The following is a 25908-nucleotide window of genomic DNA, read 5'->3' on the forward strand; positions in this document are numbered from 1 at the left end:
TCGAACTATAACATTCAAAATTTATCTGTTGACTCTCTCAGAAAAAGGTGACCTATACGTGCTCATTACAAAAACATTCCCTATTTGTCACAAACCACAGAATGCCAATTGTATACTGGTATGTACAACGAATAATGGAGATTATTTTTAAAATATCACTCAGGGAAAAATGGCGCACCAAATTAATCAGACCTGTGGAAATTTCTTTTTTATGAGCAAGTGCCAATAGACAGTATATCGGTCGAACCATTCAACAAGACATCATCAAAGAAATGTGCTTCAAACTCATGTAGGAAGAAACTCCCCATCTGATCTGAGAGTCCAATGATAAGACCTAAAATTAATTACCCCAGAGAGGCAAATGGCATAATGGAGGGCAAACAGACAGCTGAGGCTACATGGCAAAGCCGTTACAGGACGGTCCGCCTGTCGCCAGACGGCAGACAAATATCTCAGAGGAAGACATCATAGTGAAGATCGGAACCAGATTACTGGATTGAGTGAGAGCTGTTACCCACTGACTCATTAATTAGCCTACTTGAACATTCTGACAGCCAAACTTATAATCTACTATAACTTTAGAAGCAATCAAAAGGCCACAGATTGTCACATGAAAAATGTGTTGCTCAATATACAGTACTGGTACGTGTACCATGTGTACATGTAGGTTCTCCCTCTAAGTAAAAAGTCCACATCCGGTATATACATGAATGCATGTAGTGTACACACATTCAGCCTTGCTGGAATACATACATGTACATGTACATGACTTTCAAATGTCCCATTCCCAAACAAAACCCTGTACAACATACAAGGGGGGTAAATGTACAGGTACAAATCTACAAATCTTCCTTATTGTATGGTCTTCATGTACGAGTACCGGTACATCTACGTGCCACCAGTATGCATGTAAGTTTCCATACTGGTATTTATCTTGACACGACTAAACTCGACCCTTATAAAAATGATTATGGGTATTCAAAAAGTGCATGTTCTGTACATACGAGTATATTGGTTCAATCATGCTTCAAAGTTCCATGAGTAGGTCCCACCCAAATTTTTATCCACACCATGTACATGTACAAAGTGCATGTACTTGAGGCATGTACCAGTGGTAACAAGTAGTGCTGGCACAATGACTGAATACAATAATGGTTTCATCGACAGCGCCCAGCTAGTAAAATGGTGTAGGCTACATGTAACATACATGTACACCCATGCTGATGAATATGTGCAAAGAATAAATATTTCGCGCCCATTTGCCATGTTTGCTTCAACTCAAGAAGTATTGTATGTATATTAAAATAATGGAGAATTATTCTTAACAAAATCACTGCAAATGTATGGTTACAGGAGATCTTAATTCCAAGTCCCAACCATAAAATTTAGCATTGATGGCATCCGCAAAACAGTCTGTTTCTTGACCTTGATGTCAAATAGAGCAGTACACTCAGCCTGGCCTAATTCCTATATGTGCGTGCATGCGTGGATGCTAAATAACGCAAGATCATGTGTGAAAATATTTTAAATCCTGTGCACTTAACACTGGTCCAACAACTCCAACACACTGTGCATGGCCCCTGTGTATTGACAACTGGTGTCCTTTCTGCAAAGACATGAAAGATCAGCAAAAAAGTAATAATGAGAATTCACAGCATGGGGATCCAAGGGGGAAAAAAGGGCCCCCAAAAGTCTCAAAGGGCAAAAATGTTTGTTGTTTTGGAATAGAGAAAGGTGATATTTTGGGACTATACATGAATCATTTTCATTATGGTGCTTCCCTAAGCACATAAAAAACCCAAAAGTTGGCCTTGCCCTGCAGAAAGGTTAAAGGTATACATCAAGGAATTACCAAAGTTTTCTTCCCACCCTTCCCTGCAAAAATGTTTTGACCCCCCCACTGAAAATTTGGTTCTGGATCCATTTTTCTAATGGTACCTACATGTAGGGGGTGCTTATCGTAATTCTGACGCCTCATAGGTCCGAGGCCTCAAAAGTTCAAATTTTTGGACTTACATGTATGAGGCGTCGGATTTAAGGGCAATTTTTTTTTTCAGCCTCATAGTTCCGACGCCTCAAAGGTCTAATGCCTCATAAATCCGTTGTCGGACCAACAAGGTGTCAGACTTAATATGAAGCGTCAGTGCGATTGACTTTGAAAAATGGAGGAGTGCGGGCCTGCGCTCGATGCGTCGTCCGTGGGCGAGATTGAACTTTGTTCCCAACTTGTGCTCACGGTATTGACCCTGTTAGGAAAATTAAATCAAGTGGACTACCAGCACAGTTCGTACACTGGTCCAGTATTTTTTGAATCCAAAATACCACTCTGTGTAAGAATGATGTATGATACTTCGCTAAATATAAAAAGCATTTTTTTCGACTGTAATACTTTTGAGATCTAAAAAATGTTTGTATGTGTCATAACACTAGAAACCAGTCTTGTTCCCAGCGTCGTCTTCATATGCTCATAACAAGTGTCAAATCAAATGTCGGACTTTCGAGGCGTTGGAGGCGTTGGATTTTGGAGGCGTTGGATCTATGTCATGGTCCCAAAAAACCGTTCGAACCTTTCAATGCATTTGTCGGGGTTATGAGGCATTGGACCTATGAGGCGTCAGACTTGTACATGTGTGGGTCTGGGTAGGCCTTCACCTCAATGAAGGGATAATTTCTTTTGTACACATATTGTCCCAATAACACTTGGGGTCCCCACAACATCCATATTTTCATACATGTGTAATCCTGAAAATAAAACATGTACATGTAACAGTATGGACTGTGAACATGTACACGTACAGTGTACAGGTACTGTGTACATGTACATGTACATATGTCATTTAACACACATAGCCCAATCTACATGTACATACATACGTGTACACTGGCCTACATCAATCAAGAGGTGCCTCCACTATTGAATACAGTTTTCCTAGCTGAACTGAAGTGACTCATTTGGGGACCTTCGGATCTCATTATCCAAGCCCAAGACCTGTTTGATCCAGTACACATAATTGATCATAAGCTTTTCATGACAACAAATAATTCAGTCTATTTCAGTGATTCAATCAGTCAAACAGTCCCTTCCCGATACTTACATGTAGGCTGCACACTGGGGTTGTGATGTTCCAGGTTTTTTTTTTCCTGCTTGTGATCAATCACATTTCCACGTCAATAAAACTAAGAGAAAGATTTTGTAAGGATCAGAATCTCAGGTTTCTAACCTTTTCGATTTGTATATTTTGAGGTCACTGTACTCACCAAGCACTTTGCAGAATTTGATTTTTTTTTCACATCTACAATTACATACATGTACGTAAATTTTTTTTAAAAGTAAATATTTCAAACAAGAAATTATGCTTTGTCATTTAAAAAAATCATTTCAACAAGATATTTCAAAATAGGTAAAAGTGATTTATGAAAACGAATTTATGCATTATTTTAGAAAGCTTTCACCGAACCATACATTAAGTTTTTTTTGGGGGGGGGGTGGAACACTCTCCATAAAATAAAATCCAAAGGTTGAGTTCACAAAGTTCACAAAAGCTGACTTCACAAATCTGATAATCATACACATGTACCAGTATTTCACAAAATAAAATTGTGGGACCCAAGATCCAAGTTAGATCAACCAGACTTTTCCAACGGAGTTAAGGCTAAATACCATTACAATCCATCTTTAGCTACAGATGTGAACGCTAGGCATCAGCTTAAGGCCCGAGGGGTGTTTGAGCTAGGGTACAAACTAAAAAGCTCCTTAAGTAACCATCTGCAAAGCTGTCGCTGATGACTCACTTGATGATGTCATACATGTACGTGTTAATGCAGAGCACATATGTACATGTACGCGACATGTATGCATATTCTGCCATCTAAAATTGTATGAAAGATTTACAAATTGTAACAACAAATTACCAGACTATTAAACTGGAAATCTGACACAAAAATTTGATATACACGAAGGCTTCCTCAATACTCCATAACAATACATTGACATGGCCTTTGATTACAATGGCAGCATACTGCACCTGAAGAAAAGAAGGCCTAGCTGTGAACATAACAAAATAAAAGTAAAATTTTTCTTACCAGTATGTACATGTACATGTGTGCGTAAGCCTTCTTGTGAAGAGTACGTCTTGTCTCCTGAAAAATCAGGGTTTTTTTGTTCTGCACACATTTCAATGAGATACAGTGAAGACATTTTCAAGCACTTTGTACCAGCTGTCCTATTTAAATAAGCAGACTTCTGAAAATTGTTAACTCGGAAAATTGCAAAAAACCCAATGTTATAGACAGAACAGTTGTACTAGCACATGTACGTGTATTTTAAATTGTCTGTCAGCATGCCCTGTAAGTGAGTAATCACTGATGGATTGCTCATGGTCAATAGGCATTACAATCCAACTCGCCAACTAAACATCCAACTTTTTGCCAGAGTGCAGACCTCCAGAGAGTAGACCTCCAGACGCTACACTTAAAGGTTTGAAATCCGTTCCTAAAGACATCTTTCCATCGCAGCCTTTAAAGATATTTATCCTTCTGGCCAGCAAGAACGATCACAATCAGAGAGAAGAAAACCAAGCCTGACTTTTTCTTCTAAAGGCTTTATATCTCCAGTGCAATCTTTGGATTGTTTGCCTACAAAGGCTTCACTTCCCCAGTGAATCAGCATGAGTGAATGAGAAAGCCTGCACTGGCCAAATTAACTGTTTATCTTGGGCACTGTCAGCTATCACAATAGCAACAATAGGGTTACTCATGTCAATTGCATCACATGACTGCACATGTGTGCAACTTGAGATGTTCAGTAAACTGCATTTAGCAATGCTGTTAAGGCACAGGCACCTATCATAACCGATCCCAGACATGTACAGTACAACATCCATGTACTGAAGTGTGAAAATTAGAATGCAACCCACAGTAGATACAAAAGCAAATCACAAAACTGTAAAGGCACCAATCTACACCCCAATCTACATTGACGGCATATGTACATGTACTTTGACAGGGCTGGGCTCCTTACTTTATGTACCGTACATTTACGTGTATAAAAAAATGCAATTATCATCTCTTGAATGTACATGGGGAAAGGGGTATTTAAGTCCACGCTGTGTCTCTAAACATGGTTACCTGGATTCAATCAAAAAGAATTTTGTAAAAAAGTCAGTCCTGTACAATGTGCGTCCTTCAGACTGATTATGAACTTTTATTACTAGCAATCTCATGAAAGATCCTCCAAATCATTTAATGCTACTGTGGGTCATTCTATAAATTCAGGGTCCAAAAGTGTGACATGTTTGTGTCTGTTACACCTGACCTGCGTACTTTGACATAGAAATATCACTGAAATTGATTTCAAACAATTTCCATCTACATTTGTTTGGCAGGTACACATGTAATTTGCACTAATCTTTACGCTTGGAAATTAGACAATATGTTCTGAACTTTAATACAAAATCATACGGTATATCAGATGTGACGAGGACACAAAAAATTGGGCCCCTAATGTGTAGAATGACTCACACCTCATTTTTCACAGAGGAAACCAGTGTTATAGCATTCATTAACACCAATTGTTTTAACCCTAATCGCCAAGCATATTGCTTGGCTTACAGTACTTACATGTAGTACTGCAAAATACTAAGTAATAGTCTGAGCCTGAAGGACCTACATGTAGCACTACAAATTACTACTTCTGGCTAGGTTACTTCCATTGTCACTGGTACAGAGAACAATAATTAATAAAGCCATGCATTCATAATGCCAGAGCTCTGTATGGTACATTGTCTTTTCTATTGTATTTTATGGCTTCAGAGAACAATACGGTCATGTCCTCTTACAAGCGGCAGCACTGATTATTACATTTCACTACAAGTAGTAATCTGTAGTATTATGTAGGGTTAGGGTTAAGACAACAAAAAGGAAATTGGAAAAAGAAGCCTCTAGTACATTGTACAGTGTACATGTACTGGTACACTGTATACATACATGTACATACAGTACATGTAGGTACCGGTACATTGGTGAGGGTCTGTTTGAGATTAAACTTAAAACTCGTCATCAAAATGGAACTACATGTACATGTAGATCCCAAATCTGGATAAATTGCACATGGGTATATGTTTTGGTAGAATGTCAAACTTTTACGTATGGAAGATGTAAATAAAAGATCATATAACGCCGAAGGTGCAAGATGGATAACTGCCCAAAAGGTGTAATTACCATGGGCGCCATTTGAGCAAGCGATACGCCAGCGTGGTTTACGGTTATGCTCAGGCGAAGGCTCACCACGTGCACATGCCTGCTGCAGCGCCTTTGCATTAATGTGCATTGAGCAGGCATATTGCTTGCTCAAACGGCACCCATGCGATTACAACATTTTACGTGTATTCACGGTGAAGTTCGCCATCTTGCACGCGGCGCTATACGATCTTTGATGTAAATTACTGGTATTTGGTTCATGTACCGGTATTGTACATATACATGTAGGCTTAACTGGAACTATTAATTTTCATATTTTGCTCAATTTTGGCTGATGACAACAGTACAATATTTTTAATGTAGCGATTTGATATACCGTACACATACCGTGCACAGTCTTCTCCCATTCGGAGTAATTTATGGTTATTTGTGGAAATGGCATAGGATGCCACTGCACTCATACTGATACATTATATTTTGTACTGGCATGTACATGTACATGTATGTCCTGGTAAGACAATACCATACTACATGTAACTTTTCATAATGAAATTGGAAGTCAGTAATCTTAAAAATTGGCAAATTTGGGAGAGTTGAAAACTCTCAGTTAAAACATGATATAAGAAATAATTTTGAGAAGGTTCAAATTCTCAGTTAAAGCATGTGATACAAGAAAACATACCGATGTACATAAAAGTTAGTCGAAAAATATATAAGTACAAAAGGGCACATTAATTTAATGCACAAGAGAAATTGTGTTTCAAAAGTTGTATATGGTACAAATTGGTAAATTGCTTTTGACTCACTTCTAAGAAACATATATCATCACTACACACATGTACATACATGTATGTACACATACTTGTGTCATAATGTATCCTTTTCAGCAGCGTCATCAACAGTATCCTTGCCAAGATGGTCATGCCTTTTGAACTCTGTGACACTGCTCAAGCGTTGGAGCTACTGTTGCCACACTAGGGTCCTGAGCAGATTGCATTATAAGCAGGGCCATTTTCTACCAGTTGGCAATCACTAGCTTTGGTAACTATAAATGCACATGTTCAGTTGCCAAGATGACACAAAAGCGCAAGCATATTGCCACTAAAGGTTCGTGGTCAAAATCACTAGCCTACCTTCAACTTTTAGTTATGGGATTGGCCCTTATCCCAACATACCAGTATGTACATGTACATGTACGTGTATTTATCCCATAATTAAACTTAACATCTCCCTCACACAAAGTACATCTGGAAATATCTTCAACTTAAACTACTGGGAATCAATGTAGTTTTTATTCCTTTGAGTCAAACTATCTTTTCGTTGTGATGTACCAACTATAGCAAACCCGTTTAATGTGCATGTCAATGCGTAACACATATAAGTTTACAGTCATGACTGTACATAGCATGCACGTACCCTCAAGGGGCTTAATTAACAAGTATAGCAGTTTCACGATAATATCAGTGAGTGATTTCGTTCCAAAATTTTCTATAGCAAATTTGCTGTACAAATTTCTTTTTGTATGGTAAAAATTGATTAGTAGTTACCGACAGCAAATACAGAATAGACGATTAAAAGTAGTAACTGAGGGTTGGACATTTTGGTGGGTTGGGCACGACAGAGATGATCAGCATTATTTTTTAATGCAGCCTATGACAAAAAACATGCATACAGCTAGAGGAAGACCAAACTCGGTGAACTTTGCTGTACATTGTAGTCTGAGGACTTTGGTTACATGAATTCAACTTATTTTGAGCTGAAAAAATTTGTCCATGTAACAATACACCTGCTGTGTTGCAATATTTCATCCCTAGCCATGTGTATGTGATCGGTCCTGGTAGGTAAGCCTATGCTTGTCTGTAGCAGGTTTCAAGAGCTATTATTAGTATGTCTCTGCATATTTCCAATGCAAAGACATAGACCTGGCTCACTCTAAAAGCTTGCGTGAGTCTGGTTTGCAGTCCGTCAACTGTGTATCTCTCAGCAGCACAGTGCAGCGGTGGGAACGAATCTCAAGCATGCTGCAAGTGGTTTCTCCACAGTGAGAACTTTCCACATTACACGTGCAGCCCGTCTACATACATGTACATGTAAGTTTCTTGCATGAGGTCACTGTGATACAGCGATCCCGTCGAAGGATTTTTGTCCTATTTTGACTTATTTTACCTATAACTGTTCGGATAATTATTTGTCAAAGATCTTCAAACATCTGCAAACTGCATCTGGAAACGGCGATGTAATTTGAAAAAAAAAATTGATAATCCTTAGCCTCTCCGCTTTCTTAGCGCCATTTATTGAATGATTTCACTCACGTTGTTCTGGTATTTTCCAGTCGTTTTGCCTTCACCCATTCAATTTTACGGACTCGCTCTCACAGTCGCCATCTTTAAAATAAGGTCGTGGAATATTACGTCACTTGACCCCTCATCGTCTCGACGGCTATTCCATGTCAGGAATTTAAACTGCGGCCAAAGTTTTGGAAGAGCCCATTGGCACATGTAGTACATGTATCTTATCGCTCAGTCCGTGTATTTATGTCTTGACATGGAACAGCCATAGAACAGAGATTGGATGGGTGAAGGCAAAAAGACTGAAAAATACCAGAACGTGAGTGAAATCATTCAATAAATGGTGCTAAGAAAGCGGAGAGGCTAAGGATCATCTCTGTGTGCAAAAGAAATTGCGCCCACGGTGATAAGTGGGTGTGCCGAAAATTTCTGTATGCCAACACGAAATTGCATATACGGATGTGTGGCTAAGGATGGATCGGGAGTGAGAGTCCGTGCCACACTAATATTAATAAAGTAATGGGGCTACCGTGCGGATAAAACCACGGCTTCGTGACTTCCAAAGCTCTGGGGAGTCTAACGACAATACAATCACGACAGTCGGATTAGGCCTAGGCCATGTAATGTATACGATGTATACACGTGCACGCACGTAAACTGCTATAAATGGAAACCCGCTCGTCATCATGTTACTACAACGTAGAGGACCTACGTTTGGCGTGGGCTAGCCATGCTGCAGAGATCACAACACAGAATTTTGGCAAGCAATTCATGAATAAAAGCACCACTTCCCGACTTCTAAATCACAAACCACAAGTAACATGTAAATAAATATGTTAGTGACAGATCAATGATTTTCTGTGAAATCATGACAGTGGCAAATACTTACTGCTTTTGAAGGAAATAACCTGCCAAATCGTATAGCCGATCAGTCTGCCTCAGTTAACCGGTTAAGTTGTGGTGACATCTCAGCTTCATACTCGACCCCAGGACTTGGTAGAACATTATGCGGCAAATAATAACAACCTCGTTTGGATGAAACTGACTCAAGCTGCTGTGTGTGATTTGAGGTTGCTATCGATAGCAAGCAAAACAACACACTGTGGAAATTCTAATGAATTTGTAAATATTTCGGTGAGTACAAGCATGGAGGAAGGAACACAAGTATGATTAAATCAGAGCATGATCACAGCTACCACGAGTCAGTGAATGGTCGGAAAACCGCTTGCGGTGGCTAAGGTAAATCTACATTCGCTGTTGTTGTAGGGGCCGGTGCAGCGCCGCGTAGTACAATCTTCGATCCAGACCGTGGTTGTACAAAATGTACTTGCACTGAGACTACACATTTGCTGTGCTTGTACCAATCTGACCGTTGTTTGTACGGACAGTTCGCAGTACATAGTCTCATTTCAAGACGCGACAGCCGACACCGAAATGTACATGCAGGCCTTGGTCTAGTCTTGGTTCTAGCATGCCTCTTGTCAGATTTAGATTCCAATTTGTCATTGTCCATGCAAAAATTCACATAGAAATTACTTTCCATTGGCTTGTCACAAAGTAAAGTGAAATGTACATGTAAGTTATTACATTCATCAACATTGCAATTATTAATTACAATCAATAACTAAAACAACAAGATTGCATTTGCAGTCACTGTCTGGAGAGAGAATTCCCTCAATGAATTGCATATTATCAGCCTTTATTACCAATGAAAGTGTGTGGGGGGGAGAGGAATATCCAAATAAGTAGTTACCGTCTCACATTGGCATTATAACAGTATATTAAATTAGGAACAAAAGTCTAAGTCCTGCTTTTCAAAAGTACAGTTCAGGGGACAGAATTACCCAGGTGAAGTGTCCCCGGCCCCCTGGACTGATTAATCAGTCCCCTTCCAGTTTATTCTATGCCCTCTTGTTAACTTTGCCTTGCAGAAAGTGTTTTCATAAATTCAGTCCACATGAATATGATGAAATACATTTTGAGTCTTTTCTTTGCTCTGTGCATCAAGCTGTCAAAATAGGGGAATTAGCTGTTTCTGTGGGACATTGGAAAGACAGTGATTGTAACTGTCATGTACGGTATGTTGGTAGTAGGCTGATTTTGTAATAGGGTATGAAAGGTACATGTAGGGATTTTCAACCACATAAGCCAGAAATTCAACCAGCTGGGTTGTTTTTTGTATAAAGCTGGTCGAATTCCCCTTCCAGTCCAAAATACCTCCACTTGTCCCAGCTACAATGGGAAGAAGCAGCAGTCTCCTTAATGTTTTCAGACTTCAGTCATCAGAGGTGGTCAGGCTTTCTGGCTTGACCTCTCTTTGACAGATTACAGAATATGACGAGCATGATGATAATCAGGGTTGAACCTTTATCTAGGGCGGGGGATGCGGTGACAGGTGTCCGATTGGATCTAATTGTGTCAATAGGCACAGGTTGCTGGTGGCTGCACTATAAATGGAACACCCTTTTGGAAACATAAATAGTACAAGGTACAAGGGATGTGATATGGCCACGTGCAGTTCCGGGCTCATTGGTCGCATTCCGGAAAAACAAACAAACTTTTGCAAAGCAGAACTCTACTGCAAACAGACGGGGAATAGGTTAGATTGAACCTTTCAAACTCCCAAATTGATCACGAGCAGTGATTGTGAATAAAAAACTGTGAGAAATGTCTATAAGGTGACCCATGCAATATTTACAAAGGGGGGGGGTGCCCAGTAGAAGAGGAGGGGTGCACCTAAAACTGAAATAAACCCAAACACAACAATTGTGGTGGTGGCGGCGGGGGGGGGGAACCCTCTGGGACAGCTACTGGGGCCGTAATATGGAACATGGAGAAGCTTTATGCAGACATGAGGTTAGCAGGCTACAGTAGACTGATTCAGTAAGCCCTGCCCACTCCACACATGGGCTGTCAGCACATACTCTTCTCCAGTGCCACACTGTGTGTTCCAGCCACGCGGGATACATGCATGTACACATGTTGGACTTTTATGCATGCATGTTGGGTATAAATCACAGCTGTGATTGGTTAGAACACAACAGGGTGGGGCTTTATTGATCGGTGAAGTTCAGATGTTTGCTGATTAGTCCTTATTTTCCTTGTCTTTTATTTTTTTCTTGTCTTTAGATACCTGTAGCTCAAAAACTGGACTGCAGAGAACATCAAGTTGCTCTAGTCTGGTAATGCCCTCAGAATGAAGAGTCCGTTGCAAACCATTTTGGTGTTCTACGCTGTTGTGGTGTCATACATGGCGGGTGCTTTGCGCTCACCGCTTGATCAACCCAACATCATTATTTTCTTGGCAGATGACTTTGGGTAATAACTACGATACTTTGTTCTCATGTTATGCACACTCATCCAAGCCTTTCTTGGGATTCTGAATATATTCTTAGTTGTCAAACTCTACGTAAATGTAGTAAGTGCTCACATAATATGGTAAAAGTAAAGAAATTTATTAGAGTGGATTTGAATCTGTAACACAGAATTTCAGTGGTTGCAGGTTCAAATCCCTTCCAGTCAATTTCTTTTTTTCACCTTTGTTATGACAGTACGCCTACTTGTACAATGTACATGTAGTTCTAACATTATCATTTATTACGTGTAAGGCATGCAACTATGCATTAGGGAAATGGCATATACTTTTGACTAGGTTCCCTTTGGATTCTTCTCCCTGTGCTAGGTATGGAGACCTATCTTCCTATGGCCATCCCACTCAGGAGTTTGGTCCCATCGATCAGATGGGAAGGGAAGGTATACGGTTCACCCAGTGGTATGCCCCGGCGTTGTTCTGCTCTCCTAGTCGTGGTGCAATGCTGACTGGTAAGAAGATGGACTCGCACATCACTGTAGAGTAAGGCAGTGACTGCAACTAGAAGGCTTTCATCAGGGGCGAATGGGGGGGGTGTGCATGTCCCCTTTTGGCACCCCCCAATAAATAAATGAATAAAAAAAGAAGAGGAGGGAGAGAGGGAGAAGGGGGGGTCATACTGCCTTGAATTGCACCTGTGAGTGCCTAGAATCCTAAAATGCTCCAGACCCTACGCTGTAAGAGCGTAAGGGCTTCGTGCTCGCAGGCAAGTTCCCATTGCTGCTTTTGTTCATGCCTCCCTTTTGGATGATCTGGGATCATGCCCCCATTTTGCGAAAATCCTTGATCCTGGTTTCATTCCTGGCATTGTTGAAGCAGTGCCACCTTTTCAAGTAATGCGTTCTTCCAGAATTTAACACTCATGCTCCTCAAACTCCAAAGCCTGTGTTTCACATATATCTGATGTACCAAGTCAGTAATGTCTCGTGATTGTGCTCTCTGAATTAAAATTTGAGGTCCATGCACAGGATAGAAATGAGGCTGTGCACATTTGGTTATTATATTTGATTAGTTGATGACACCTTGGAATTTGAGAATGGTTGTAGCATAGAGGAAGAACACAGAAGGAGTTGCAACTCTGTCACTTCAAAGTGTTCAATGATCGTCGCTGCCGAGTCGGACAAAAAAGACTTGGTACAAATTTGGCTAAGACTGGCCAACAAAATGTTGACTTTTATTAGATAGCTAAGTTCATAAGTAACAAAATGCGCCATTTCATCACAGGGAGTGATCGTAAAATCTCATAAAATACTTTTTTGTACAAATGCCAGAATAAAAATGATTCAAATAAAACACAAAATCTTTTAAACAACTGGGCTATTTATTCCCAAAATAACTCCAGAAGAAAGCGCTCATTAAGGGCAGTGACTGCACATGTAGATTTAGGGCACACAGCGTAATCCACGCATTAAATGTGATGTTGTCATGAGATCATACCAAGCACTAACAAATGCATGAATATTCAATTTCCTATACCTCAGTGCACAAAGTTTTAAGGATGTAGATTACTAGCAACAGATTGCGACGGAGATCATAGGGTTCAAAGGGGTTTGGTGGTTGTGAAACAAGTGTTCGCTGCACCCTTGCTATGGACACACCAGGCATGCCACAAAGCGGTAATTGGCAAGATGTTACGGCCTGGGCATTTCCAACTCCTTCTGTGTCCTTCTTCTATGGTTATAGTAGTAATTTATGAACCACATGAGCAGGGGGGACAGTATATGTTTACATCTGCAGGAGAACTTTCCAAAACCGTCATCGTCCACAGTCTGAGATTGTCCTCTGGTAAATTCCCTGACAGGCAGGTACCCGGTTCGCGTGGGTCTCTATGGCGACCATCAACAACCCTATCCTGTCTTCGTGAGCCAGTCCTCAACTGGCCTGCCTAAAGAAGAGATAACCATTGCAGAAGCATTGAAGAGCTGCGGCTATGCAGCTGGAATGGTCGGAAAGTGGCATCTTGGTAGGATTGCTACTACGGTACCAACCATAGGATGATTGCACCACAAAGTTATGAAGTGGATGGCTTTGATGCACCACAAAGTAATCTGTAATGCACAGATTAATGTGTGTGATGTGGTAACTATCAGTACTCCACTTTGTGTCATGACTAAGGAATTCTTGCTTTGAGAAAACACTGAACCAACCTTCGTGATTGCTCAAATCACTCTATTTCTCAATTTTACACAATGAAATATTCCTCAAATCAAATGCCAAAAGTAGCTGAACCACATTCAGAAATACAGCAGTTTTGCAACTGATGGAAGGTGATATCAACTCCTATCAATTGATTGCAAGTCCTGAACGTTTTAAATTCATTTCTTTTCAAATAATAGTTATAACTTGAAACAGCGCCACCATAATTTAGCAAGACAACTTCAGCATCCTTTGTAAAAACATTGTAAGATAATAGGCATTATGAACCTTCTTATGAAAAAATATCCTTTCCAGATAAATTCCAAGGTTAACTCCTATCTTCAGGTTTTTTTTGACCAGCAGATAGGGACCATAGTAGGGATTAATCAATTCAAATAATTCTCAAGTCAAATACATGACATTAAATTCGATTGAATATCCGAATATTTGGTTGTTCTGATCGGCAGACTGTCGATGAACAAACCATATATAAAACCAGTTGCAATAACACACCCAATTGTACATTATAATCACTATAATAGCTTCTTATGTCCAGGAGTATCTGCAGCCACGATTTAGCAAAATTTAAGAGACAAGCAATACTTCTTTCCCCGTTGAAAATTTCTGTTCCTTTTTAAATTTGTTAATGAGTAATTTGCTTTTCATTTGAATCTGCTTGCAACAAGCCTCCATAGTGCAACTTTTCTCATTTAAAACAAATGAAAATTCTCCCTTTTCATGAATTTTGCAATTCGAATATTCAAATTTGGAAAATAATATTGGAATATTCGGTAATTGATCGATAATTCGGATATTCAGCACAGGCCTAGACTATAGTACTGAATTTTATCACTATTTTAGACACAGTAACACGAGCTTTACTGTTGATAAGAGCAGTATTCTTGCCATTTTTTCCTAATTTTTCCAGGTATCAATGAGTTTAATTCCACTGATGGAAATCATTTACCAATGCACCATGGTTTTGACTTTGTCGGCACGATTCTGCCATTTTCAAATGTCTGGCGATGTGATCTAACTAAGGTAAGCAACACTATCTTCCAAGATTTCACCTAAACCTTGGAATGTTGCTATTCTTTTTGAATGGTTTTCTTCGATTCTCATCTACTGGTTTTTCTTCCCCTTCTCCTTCATCACCTCTTTCCTTTTTGCCAGGCATATTTCAGTGGGGGACCCAGCATGTTGCAGAACTCCCTACACATAAGCACGGAATTGCCAAGTGTAGACCCTAAACAGTTCAGGGAGCTCAGGCTGTCCGAGACCATTGGTGGATTGGTGGTGGGAAAGGGGAGAAACAAGGACCATTTATATCCCCTCAAAGGAGCCAAACTTTCTGTATGTCCAATTTTTTGGGCTCCCCCTCCAAAAGATCAAATTTGGCCCACATCCCCTAGAACTTGGTTCAAGATCTGCCCCTGATCTGAGTTTGCCTCCAAAGTCCTGATTCTCATGCCTCACTGAAAATAACCAGACTGACTGGCACTCCCTCTGTGCTGACTTACATGCAGATGTTGCTTGTTGCTCTCTGACAGAGATTGCTTCCATCTGTGGACCGTTCCAGCTGCTTTTTATACTACAACGACACCATGCTTCAGCAGCCATTTAGCCATCACAACCTCACCTCGGCAATGTTACTGGACGCTAAGGCCTTCATCTATGACCACCAGCATGAGCCTTTTTTCTTCTACTTTTCCTTCCCGCACACCCATTCCAATATGTTCAGCTCGGCGGCTTTTAGGAACTCTTCAAGGCGAGGTAATATGAATACAAACAATCAGGCTATACTTCAGCTATATACATATTAGAATTTGTTGTTTTTGCGTGAGTTCTTTGTCTCAAGAAATCCTCAAAAATGTATGAACTTGCATTCTGTCTATGGACTTTTCTTGTGCAACAACACAGGTTTTGTTTTTGGCAGCTGGTGGTTTTCATTCAACCGGCGGCTAAAAAAAATATAAAGTTTTTCAATAAATCTCAAGCAGCATCTAAAGCATTAAGTAATGAGTACTTGGAACCACTAAATTCTAACATGTAAATAGTACATGTGAAGAGTACACACTACCACTTATAAATATTAAAGTGCACCTCATGATTTCTCTGATTTTATCTGTTCAAATGAAATATGGAAGCATCGAAATCGAATGAAGTATCATTTGTCTTCAGAGCTCACCTATAACAAGCTTAAAAGGGCTTTTTTCTGTTTATGCCAAGATGCGAATTCTGAATGTAGATTGGTCATTTGGAGAAAACAGAGAAAACGAGGGGAACCCTCGCCTTGTGTTTGTTGTTGATAATCCCTGCATATGCCAAATAATGCATGTAGCCATTGTTTGGTATGCCCAAGGGTTTATCCACTACGAACACAAGGCGAAGGTTCCCCTCGTCTCTGTTTTCTCAGAATGTCCAATCTGCATTCAAAATTTGCATCTTGGCTTGAACAGAAAAAACCCTTTTAAGCTTGTTATAAATTTGAGCTCAGAAGACAAATGACACCGCATGGGATTTGAATGCTTCCTTATTTATTTGAATAATAAAATCAGAGAAAACGTGTTTTCCTTGGAGGTGCTCTTTAAACACTACCGCTTAATACTAACCCTAACTACTTCCATCTTAACACTAATGTAGCACAATGTGTGATAAGAGGCAGAAGCTGCGTTGTCAGCTGAGGACGAATTTACTGTAAACTTGTTTGTAAACAACATTAAGGTCAATCCCACTCAAAAGTCGAAATGTTGTGATGCCGTTCCCAACCTCCCTGTTAATCATAATTTTTAAACAGAAAGCAGTTTTACAAACAAATTAAAGTGGATTTAATGGTACTACTTATTATTTCCATTGTGGTTTTGTTTTTTCAAAAGACCTCTTTTTGTTTAAAAATTTACAGGTTGGTAATAGCATGAGCAAATTTCCACTTTTGCATGGAAAATACCTGAAGGTCTACAGGATGTAAGATGCAGGTATATGAGAATATACTCAACATGTAGTCTTATTCACTGCTCTGGTCTCTTTGCCATGTCAAATACAATTTAATGTCCACCTCTGAACCACATACTTTCAGAATTTTTATAATGTTGGCTTATGCTGATCAGGCTTTTATGGAGACAACATAAATGAGATGAGCTGGGCGGTAGGTGAGATGTTGCAGCTCCTGCGAGATCTGAATCTTGAGAGGAACACACTAGCCATATTCCTGTCTGATCACGGGCCAGAGCGTGAGATGTGCAAGGAGGCGGGTGTATCCGGTCCCCTCAAAGGTAAGAAGCCAATACCCAGAAAACAGCCAAACTTTGTAACAAGAAAGAGAGAACAGACAGTATAATGTTACCCCAACCAAACCAAACGCACTTGTCGAGACTAAGCATTAGTTGTGTAGTAGTTACTGTTGAGTGACCAAAGATGATGTGGGACACTCAGGAACAACTCATTCCAAACTTTCAAAACAGTAGAAATCTTCTTAGACTACTCCTGTGTACTATGAGTGGAGGTATTTTTCATTGATTAATGAACTTTTTGCATTGAGATTTATGGACTGTGTGTTACCACAGATTGAGATAGTGTCCTACCCTTTTGTGGTGTTATTACTGCAGTCCCCAACGTTTCCCCTTTGTGATCAAGCTCATCAAGAGCTATCTCTCAGGTGAGACTCGGACAATTCCTTTACCTTGCGATGGTGAATTTGCCGCTCAGTGTGTGCTTACGGTAGGCGTGGGTGTATGAATTGAGGGTAGTGGTGATTGTGAACTGCTCAGAAGGGAGAAATCCACAATTGAAAGAGCTCACATAGTGCCTTAAAAAATGACTGAGTGACAAACTGCTAACTTTAGGTTTGTGCCAAAAAGGGCAGGTTAAACACAGAAATGGTACTTTAATGGTGTTCAGTATTTTCAACCTGTTGTTCCTTATTTGCAAGGATCTAAAGGCGTGACATGGGAGGGAGGTGTGCGCGTACCCTCCATAGCCTGGTGGCCAGGCACTATCCCAGCTGATGTCACCAACCATGAAGTCATCAGCTCCATGGATCTCTTCAGCCTCGCTGTAGACCTCGCTGGAGGGTCCCTACCCACAGATCGCATCATCGATGGGCGGAGCATCAAGGAGGTGTTACTACACGGGGGCCGGTCACCCCACCAAGCCCTGTTCCACTACTGTGGCAAACGTATCATGGCAGTACGGCATGGGCGATACAAAGTGCATTACCACACACAGGAGGTCCTCACAGACGAGGCGCTGTCAGCATTGTGTAGGCCGAGCGGCATACCTGACTACATGGGAACCCTTCACTGCGGAGTTTGCTACGGTGCCTGCGTGACGACCCACGATCCCCCTCTCCTGTTTGACTTGGACGAAGACCCTGAGGAGGCCTACCCATTGCCAGTGGAAGAGCACGTGGAGATTTTGGACAAGGTGGATCGTTTGGTCTCTGAGCACCAGGCTGGAATGGTCCACGGGTTGCCACTCTTCAATGATGAATACATGGGTTCACCTGTCATACCTTGTTGTAATCCTCCTTATTGTTTTTGCAGGGCCAACTATTACAGTAAAAACTGTTTTTAAAACTAAAGGACATATTTCGCTACGTATTGTTTTTCATCACTGAAATAAAAAAAGCTTGGGGGACCCCCCCAACAATTAAATTTGTATCTTCCAAAAGTTATGCAGTATTTAGGAATTTGTGTGGGATAAAATGCTTTTTCACAGCCTCAATTCCACATATCACTTTAGTGTTTATTTTGTGAGCGGTATTTTCTCCTCATCTCACCTCAAGCCCTCGACACTATGTGTCATTGGGGGATCTGAGGACAGAAGAAGTAGACGTCCTCCAAGCGGTTCTGTTAGCAGCTATCGAGAGCAGGTCTGTAAGGGTATTCTCCGTCCAGTCCCTGATGTTGTCGGACCAGCTCTTCCCTTGGCGCCTATGTTTCCATCCTCCTCCTTGTAGGATGGTTTTGGAGAGGGTGTTGTGCCTGGTGACATGGCCAAATCAAGCCAGTGTTTGATGTCTGACAGTTGCCAGTAGGGGTTCTAGGTGGCCCACAAGCGTACTGACTAAGTTTCTTACATACATGTAGTCACTGGTTTTATGTTCTTTCAGGTAGCTTTCTCAGGCATCTGGTTTCAAAGGTCTGGATCCTGTGTCTGCCAGTAGTGTCCATGTCTCACACCCATACAGCAAATGGAGATAACCAGTGACTTGTAGAGCTTGGAAGCTGATGTTCCTTTTCCATGCCCTGTTCAGTCTGGCCATTGCTGCAGTGGCTGTGGTGATTCTTGTACGAATTCCTGCCATGCAGGTGCCGTCCTTCATGAGGGTGGCTCCCAAGTATTTGAAGGCTGTCACTTTTTCAAGGGGCTTGCTGTTCAAGGTGATGTTTGCACTGACGGTTTTCCTACTGAAAGGTGTTTTCTACATACAGGTAAAAGTACATGTTGAAAGGTTAGTTAAAATTTCCAGCAAATGGGTTGTTGAATTTGACACCAGAAAGTAAATATGGGGGATTAACAAAAGGCCCATTAGTTTTGACCATGTTTTATAAGATGTTATTTTAGATAGTGAGTTGAACTCCGAACACTTTAGCTTTGTCAGACTTCAGACCCTGGAATTTCCACACAGCATCCAACTTTTGGCATGTCGTCCGTTACTACTGTAACTTGAACACTGTCTCAGAATGAGTGCAATTGTCCAGCAGAGCTTTCTCAGGATTTGAATACATTCAGGGGTCCGGGCAACAATTTTCTTTCATTCACTATTGTGTGCAATGGTCTTCTTCATGTTCTGAAGAAAACAACTCGACATCCTTTGGGGTTGGTTTTATTGAAATGTGCACTTCTAGAAAGTTAAAATGCTTTATTCTTCTGAATGCATCAAAATACCTTCAGAAATGGCAAAACTCAAAATAAGATTAAATTAAGCAGAATGATTGATCTTCAAGGATTGCAGTATAAGATTGTGTAGATCCGCTGAGGGGATGTTAGCTCTGGACTATTTTTTTGGTTGATGGTGCTCAAAGCAAAATGTATCACAAAAGACCTCTAAGGTCTTCCAGTGTTTTTGTTGCATTTTATTAAGGATAATTGTGCAGCCACTGGAAAGAACTGTATGACAGTTGTGAAAAGAATGTGAAGCTTGGTATACAAACAATATTACTGCTTGAGGCATCCTTGTTATTTTATTACTGGAAGAAAGAGTACTGAGTTGTTAGACCATTCTTTGTTAGAAAATTAATGTAATTTGGACTGAGTATATTTTCAAATGATAAAAGTCTGTATTACGTATTTTGAGTCTTTGAATTTAACTGTTTCAAAGATGTCTGCCATTAACATACTTATTTCTAGGTGAGTTCATATAAATGTTTCCTTGTGTAATAAGAAGAGTGTTCATATGAACTTTAACAAGGGAATAAAATAATAATTAATATGTGCTTGGCCTGTCACCGGCTCAGGAGAATTCATGCGACATATTTGTGTGGCTTTACCACACATATTTTTTACTCTGGATTCCTGTTGAGTGTGAAATTCACAAAGGGAGAAAGGAATTGTCAAGCATCAAAATGACCCACTTCAGCCTGGATTGGGAATGGTGAGTCACACTCAATGAGTTATCAAGGAACCACATGATATAATACCGGGAAGGCAATTGTTTCTTGCACATTCCTTTTTCAAGGATGTTACTTGTTTTCAAGGATCCTGGCATCCATGAAGACATTCGTTCAGATAATCCCAAGTTAGGCATGATATTTCACCACTGCTCAAAAAGCCTGTTGATATAAATAAGTGTCTATATTTCACAAAGTTGAAATTTAACCTCATCGACTCCTCCTCAAAAAATTTAAGCTGAAAAGAAGCTACTCTATATATTATTAGCCTATGGCTTTCCCAACTACTGCTTTTAGTCAGAATTTTGCTCTGCAAAGACTGAGTGATTACAACGCTACAGTAGTGCATCATATATATATTACAATACCATTTACAATCAATATATATTACATGAGAACAAATTAATTGTAGCTGTATTGAAATAAAAAGTTGCAAATTCAGATTATAGATTAAAAAAAATGCACGTATTCAACCTAGAAAATTGCCTTGGTAGTTTTGCGCCCAGGAAATATAAAAAACAACCCCCCCCCAAAAAAAGAAACAACAACCCCCCCCCAAAAAAAAACCAGATAAAAAATAGATGAGGGCAAAATCGAAAAGTTATGTGGTGTTGACCAAGCATTCAGGCGCACGGACTCCTGAAATTCGCAAGGAATCGCAGTTACCGGCTTCCATATAGGACTCTTCTGGGATCTCGGGGTTCCCGGCCCACCACACTTCCTCCCTGCCCATCCATTTAACTCTAAAAAGAGTTCGAGCGACCATGCAAGGGAGGACACGAGACAAGCCCCTAAGCCATGGCCGCCGAGTCGGCCATACGTCTCGAACCTGTACTAAGGCGCTCACCTGGACTTCGCGGACAGTCCCAGCAGAAGAGCTTACCCCGAGGGCTAAGGTACTGTTGGTATTTGGCGGGGGTGAATTAGAGTCTCTTATAGCTACTGACTGACAGCAAGCTTTGGGAAAATAAAAGTCAGCAGTGGGATTCGAACCCACCGTCTGACGATCTGATAACCAGGAGCTTAACCACTTGGCAATTTCAGAGAATTGCTTCTGGTGGTTCATATTTACGTAGATAACAAAAGCATTAACCAAGTTATACCGCACAGAATTTTGCTCTGCAAAGACAGAGTGATTACAACGCTACAATAGTGCATCATGTAGCAAAATGCGCAAGGGGCTACGCACAAATCTCCCTGACAGCTTCTCCTTAATTGGTCAATTAAATGCGCGCGCATCAATATGAGAGAGTTCCCGGACTACACGTACGTCCGTACACGTCTGAGGGTGCACCCTTGCAAAAAAAGCCTTAAATGTGTCCGCCGAGTTCATTAATAAAAGTTATACACTCAAATATTCTATAGTAGAGAGTCCTGAGAGTCATGAAATCGAGGCATTGGAGAAATGTGGCACTGAACCTCCGGCCCGGATTTTGGGCTTGCAATTATGAGCAACTTGGGTGCAGTCGGGTGCGTAAGTGGCACTATTTGGCCGTTTTTCAGAGGGATGGTTTTTCCAAATGGCCACTTTTCTGGGCAGATACATTTTCTTCATTTTAGGGGTGGTCTGCTTCTGGTGAAAATTTCTCAAAAATTCATTGGTCAACCCCCCAAATATTGAAAGGAAAATGAAAGGGGACACGTCGATCGTCGTTTTTCTGTGCAGCCTGGACACCTGTGAGAGTTGTGAGTAGTTTCTAAATATTTGTGAAGTGTGGGGATTTATCATTGCTGTCTGTGGGAATTTATTTGTAGTGGTGCAGCCCTGAACTCTCGCAGGTTGCACTACACCATAATACGCGCCCATAGAATGCACACACACACACAAACCAGAGCGAAAAAGCGCCGCCTGTTGACATTCGGAGGTTTGTCTCCTTTTCTCCGGAAATTCAAGATCATGGCCAAAATGATCACCTTTCCTTTCAATTTGATGGATTTTAGCCACGATTTGTTTTAATTCGCCTTTCCTCGAAGATACTTTCGAAGTAGTAAAACTATTCGCCCAGCTCTGATTGTCGCCGCCCGCCTCTATCCAAATATTCCCTCAATTTAGGGCTTTTGCGAAAGAAATAACGCGAACTGGAAACTGCCAGTCCCAAAGTTGGGATTTATAGAAATGTTTCTGTTATCCCTCCTGATTATGGCATGTCTAATTGTAAGAACCCGTGGGATCACAGAATAGTCATGAGCTCGCGCGCAGAAATACAACCATTTCGCGAAATGCACCCTCAATAGTATCGTGCAGGCCGTTTTTTCCGGGGGAAAGTGAATCGGGCCCCGAACAGTTCTGCTAAATAACATTTTATATTTTGTGGTGAATCTGATACGTGGTTAATTTCTTCAGATACCTTGCCGGTGAAGCGAGCCTCTTTACAGCAACTTCCTTTTGTACTTGAAAAAAAGAGCACTGTTCCTGTCATTTTAAAAACATGTTTTTAATATGTTGACTTCAGTTGTCGTATATTCAGTTGTGTCAAATGTTGATGTAAGAATATAGCTCAAAATACCCCTTTCTCTAACCCTATCCTCAACAATCGCACTATCCTAACCCTAACGCCAACAATATCCCTCACCCTACTGTCCCTACGCCTATCCCTAACCATTATCCCTCACCCTATCGCTAACCCTAACCCTAACGCTAACCCTATTTCTAACCCCATCTCTAACCCTAACCCTATTTCTAACCCCATCTCTAACCCTAACCCTATCCCTAACCCTATTTCTAACCCCATCTCTAACCCTAACCCTATCCCTAACCCTATTTCTAACCCCATCTCTAACCCTAACCCTATCCCTAACCATTATCCCTCACCCTATCGCTAACTCTAACCCTAACACTAACCATTATCCCTAACCCTATCCCTAACCCTAACCCTATCGCTAACCCTAACCCTATTCCTATCCCTAACCCTACCCCTACCCCTAACCCTAACCCTATCGCTAACCCTAACCCTATCCCTAACCCTAACCCTAACCCTAACCCTAACCATTATACCTAACCCTGTCGCTAACCCTAACCCTATCCTTATCGCTAACCCTAACCCTACCCCTAACCCTATCCCTAACCCTATCGCTAACTCTAACCCTAACCCTAACCATTATCCCTAACCCTATCCCTAACCCTGACCCTATCGCTAACCCTATCGCTAACCCTAACCCTATTCCTATCCCTAACCCTATCCCTACCCCTAACCCTAACCCTAACCCTAACCCTATCGCTAACCCTAACCCTATCCCTAACCCTAACCCTAACCCTTACCATTATACCTAACCCTGTCGCTAACCCTAACCCTATCCTTATCGCTAACCCTAACCCTACCCCTAACCCTATCGCTAACCCTAACCCTATCGCTAACCCTATCGCTAACCCTATCCCTAACCCTATTTCTAACCCCATCTCTAACCCTAACCCTATCCCTAACCATTATCCCTCACCCTATCGCTAACTCTAAACCTAACCCTAACCATTATCCCTAACCCTAACCCTATCGCTAACCCTAACACTATTCCTATCCCTAACCCTACCCCTACCCCTAACCCTAACCCTATCGCTAACCCTAACCCTAACCCTATCCCTAACCCTAACCCTAACCCTAACCCTAACCCTAACCCTAACCATTATACCTAACCCTGTCGCTAACCCTAACCCTATCCTTATCGCTAACCCTAACCCTACCCCTAACCCTATCCCTAACCCTATCGCTAACTCTAACCCTAACCCTAACCGTTATCCCTAACCCTATCCCTAACCCTAACCCTATCGCTAACCCTATCGCTAACCCTAACCCTATTCCTATCCCTAACCCTACCCCTACCCCTAACCCTAACCCTAACCCTATCGCTAACCCTAACCCTATCCCTAACCCTAACCCTAACCCTAACCATTATACCTAACCCTGTCGCTAACCCTAACCCTATCCTTATCGCTAACCCTAACCCTACCCCTACCCCTACCCCTATCCCTAACCATTATCCCTAACCCTATCGCTAACCTTATCCCTAACCCTACCCCTAACCCTAACCCTATCGCTAACCCTAACCCTATTGCCTAACCCTACCCCTAACCCTAACCCTATCGCTAACCCTATTTCTCACCCTTTCTCTAACCCTAACCCTATCCCTATTTCTTACCCCATCTCTAACCCTAACCCTATCCCTATTTCTTACCCCATCTCTAACCCTAACCCTATCCCTAACCATTATCCCTAACCCTATCGCTAACCCTAACCCTACCCCTAACCCTATCCCTAACCATTATCCCTAACCCTATCGCTAACCTTATCCCTAACCCTACCCCTAACCCTAGCCCCAACCCTTCCTATCCCTTACTGGGAAAGCGTGGCTGTTGTGCTTGAATATGGGAATGCTCATTGTCGTGAAAAAAAAAAATCATTAAAGCACCTCTCAAAACAGTGAAACAAAAGTTGAAAGCGAGGTCAACTGAGACAGAAAGGTGCATTTTGAGGGTTTACATGAAAACAAATTAATTGTAGTTGTATTGAAATAAAAAGTTGCAAATTCAGATTATAGATTAAAAAAAATGCACGTATTCAACCTAGAAAATTGCCTTGGTAGTTTTGCGCCCAGGAAATATAAAAAACAACCCCCCCCCAAAAAAAAAAAACAACAACCCCCCCCCAAAAAAACCAGATAAAAAATAGATGAGGGCAAAATCGAAAAGTTATGTGGTGTTGACCAAGCATTCAGGCGCACGGACTCCTGAAATTCGCAAGGAATCGCAGTTACCGGCTTCCATATAGGACTCTTCTGGGATCTCGGGGTTCCCGGCCCACCACACTTCCTCCCTGCCCATCCATTTAACTCCAAAAAGAGTTCGAGCGACCATGCAAGGGAGGACACGAGACAAGCCCCTAAGCCATGGCCGCCGAGTCGGCCATACGTCTCGAACCTGTACTAAGGCGCTCACCTGGACTTCGCGGACAGTCCCAGCAGAAGAGCTTACCCCGAGGGCTAAGGTACTGTTGGTATTTGGCGGGGGTGAATTAGAGTCTCTTATAGCTACTGACTGACAGCAAGCTTTGGGAAAATAAAAGTCAGCAGTGGGATTCGAACCCACCGTCTGACGATCTGATAACCAGGAGCTTAACCACTTGGCAATTTCAGAGAATTGCTTCTGGTGGTTCATATTTACGAAGATAACAAAAGCATTAACCAAGTTATACCGCACAGAATTTTGCTCTGCAAAGACAGAGTGATTACAACGCTACAATAGTGCATCATGTAGCAAAATGCGCAAGGGGCTACGCACAAATCTCCCTGACAGCTTCTCCTTAATTGGTCAATA

At 41.3% G+C, this 25908-nt stretch overlaps 3 protein-coding genes across 5 annotated transcripts in view; 2 read left to right on the forward strand and 1 right to left on the reverse strand.

Moving 5' to 3' along the window:
• LOC147800658 (BTB/POZ domain-containing protein 7-like) overlaps positions 1 to 9509 on the reverse strand; it is a 51682-nt gene extending 42173 nt beyond the window's left edge. For both annotated transcript variants that reach the window (XM_087140243.1, XM_087140206.1), the window contains exon 1: positions 9376 to 9509. The gene's annotated coding sequence lies outside the window, so the exon portion shown is untranslated. The remainder of the gene's footprint in view (positions 1 to 9375) is intronic.
• Positions 1 to 25908, forward strand: part of LOC110983176 (arylsulfatase-like) — a 183305-nt gene that overhangs the window by 11317 nt on the left and 146080 nt on the right. The gene's annotated exons all lie outside the window — the stretch shown is intronic.
• Positions 9482 to 20425, forward strand: LOC147800659 (arylsulfatase-like). 2 transcript variants are annotated; one of them, XM_087140504.1, is made up of 8 exons: positions 9482 to 9620; positions 11616 to 11804; positions 12169 to 12308; positions 13658 to 13819; positions 14921 to 15033; positions 15543 to 15765; positions 17100 to 17264; positions 17921 to 20425. In XM_087140504.1, the coding sequence occupies exons 2-8, from the start codon at positions 11683 to 11685 to the stop codon at positions 18562 to 18564; spliced, it is 1569 nt and encodes a 522-aa protein (XP_086996630.1). In that variant the 5' UTR covers positions 9482 to 9620; positions 11616 to 11682; the 3' UTR covers positions 18565 to 20425. The 2 variants fall into 2 exon arrangements, with proteins under 2 accessions (XP_086996630.1, XP_086996600.1); XM_087140474.1 differs by having other exon boundaries at positions 9585 to 9725.

Source organism: Acanthaster planci, linkage group LG01 (assembly GCF_054643075.1).
Source record: "Acanthaster planci isolate LZ-2023a linkage group LG01, COTS_SCS, whole genome shotgun sequence".
NCBI classification, from domain to species: Eukaryota; Metazoa; Echinodermata; class Asteroidea; order Valvatida; family Acanthasteridae; genus Acanthaster; species Acanthaster planci.

Coding starts and splice junctions, on each gene's coding strand:
- LOC147800659 (XM_087140504.1), top strand. CDS start 11,683: ATGAAGAGTCCGTTGCAAACCATTTTGGTGTTCTACGCTGTTGTGGTG. Junction 13,820..14,920: donor GGTCGGAAAGTGGCATCTTG/GTAGGATTGCTA, acceptor TAATTTTTCCAG/GTATCAATGAGTTTAATTCC. Junction 17,265..17,920: donor TGTATCCGGTCCCCTCAAAG/GTAAGAAGCCAA, acceptor CTTATTTGCAAG/GATCTAAAGGCGTGACATGG.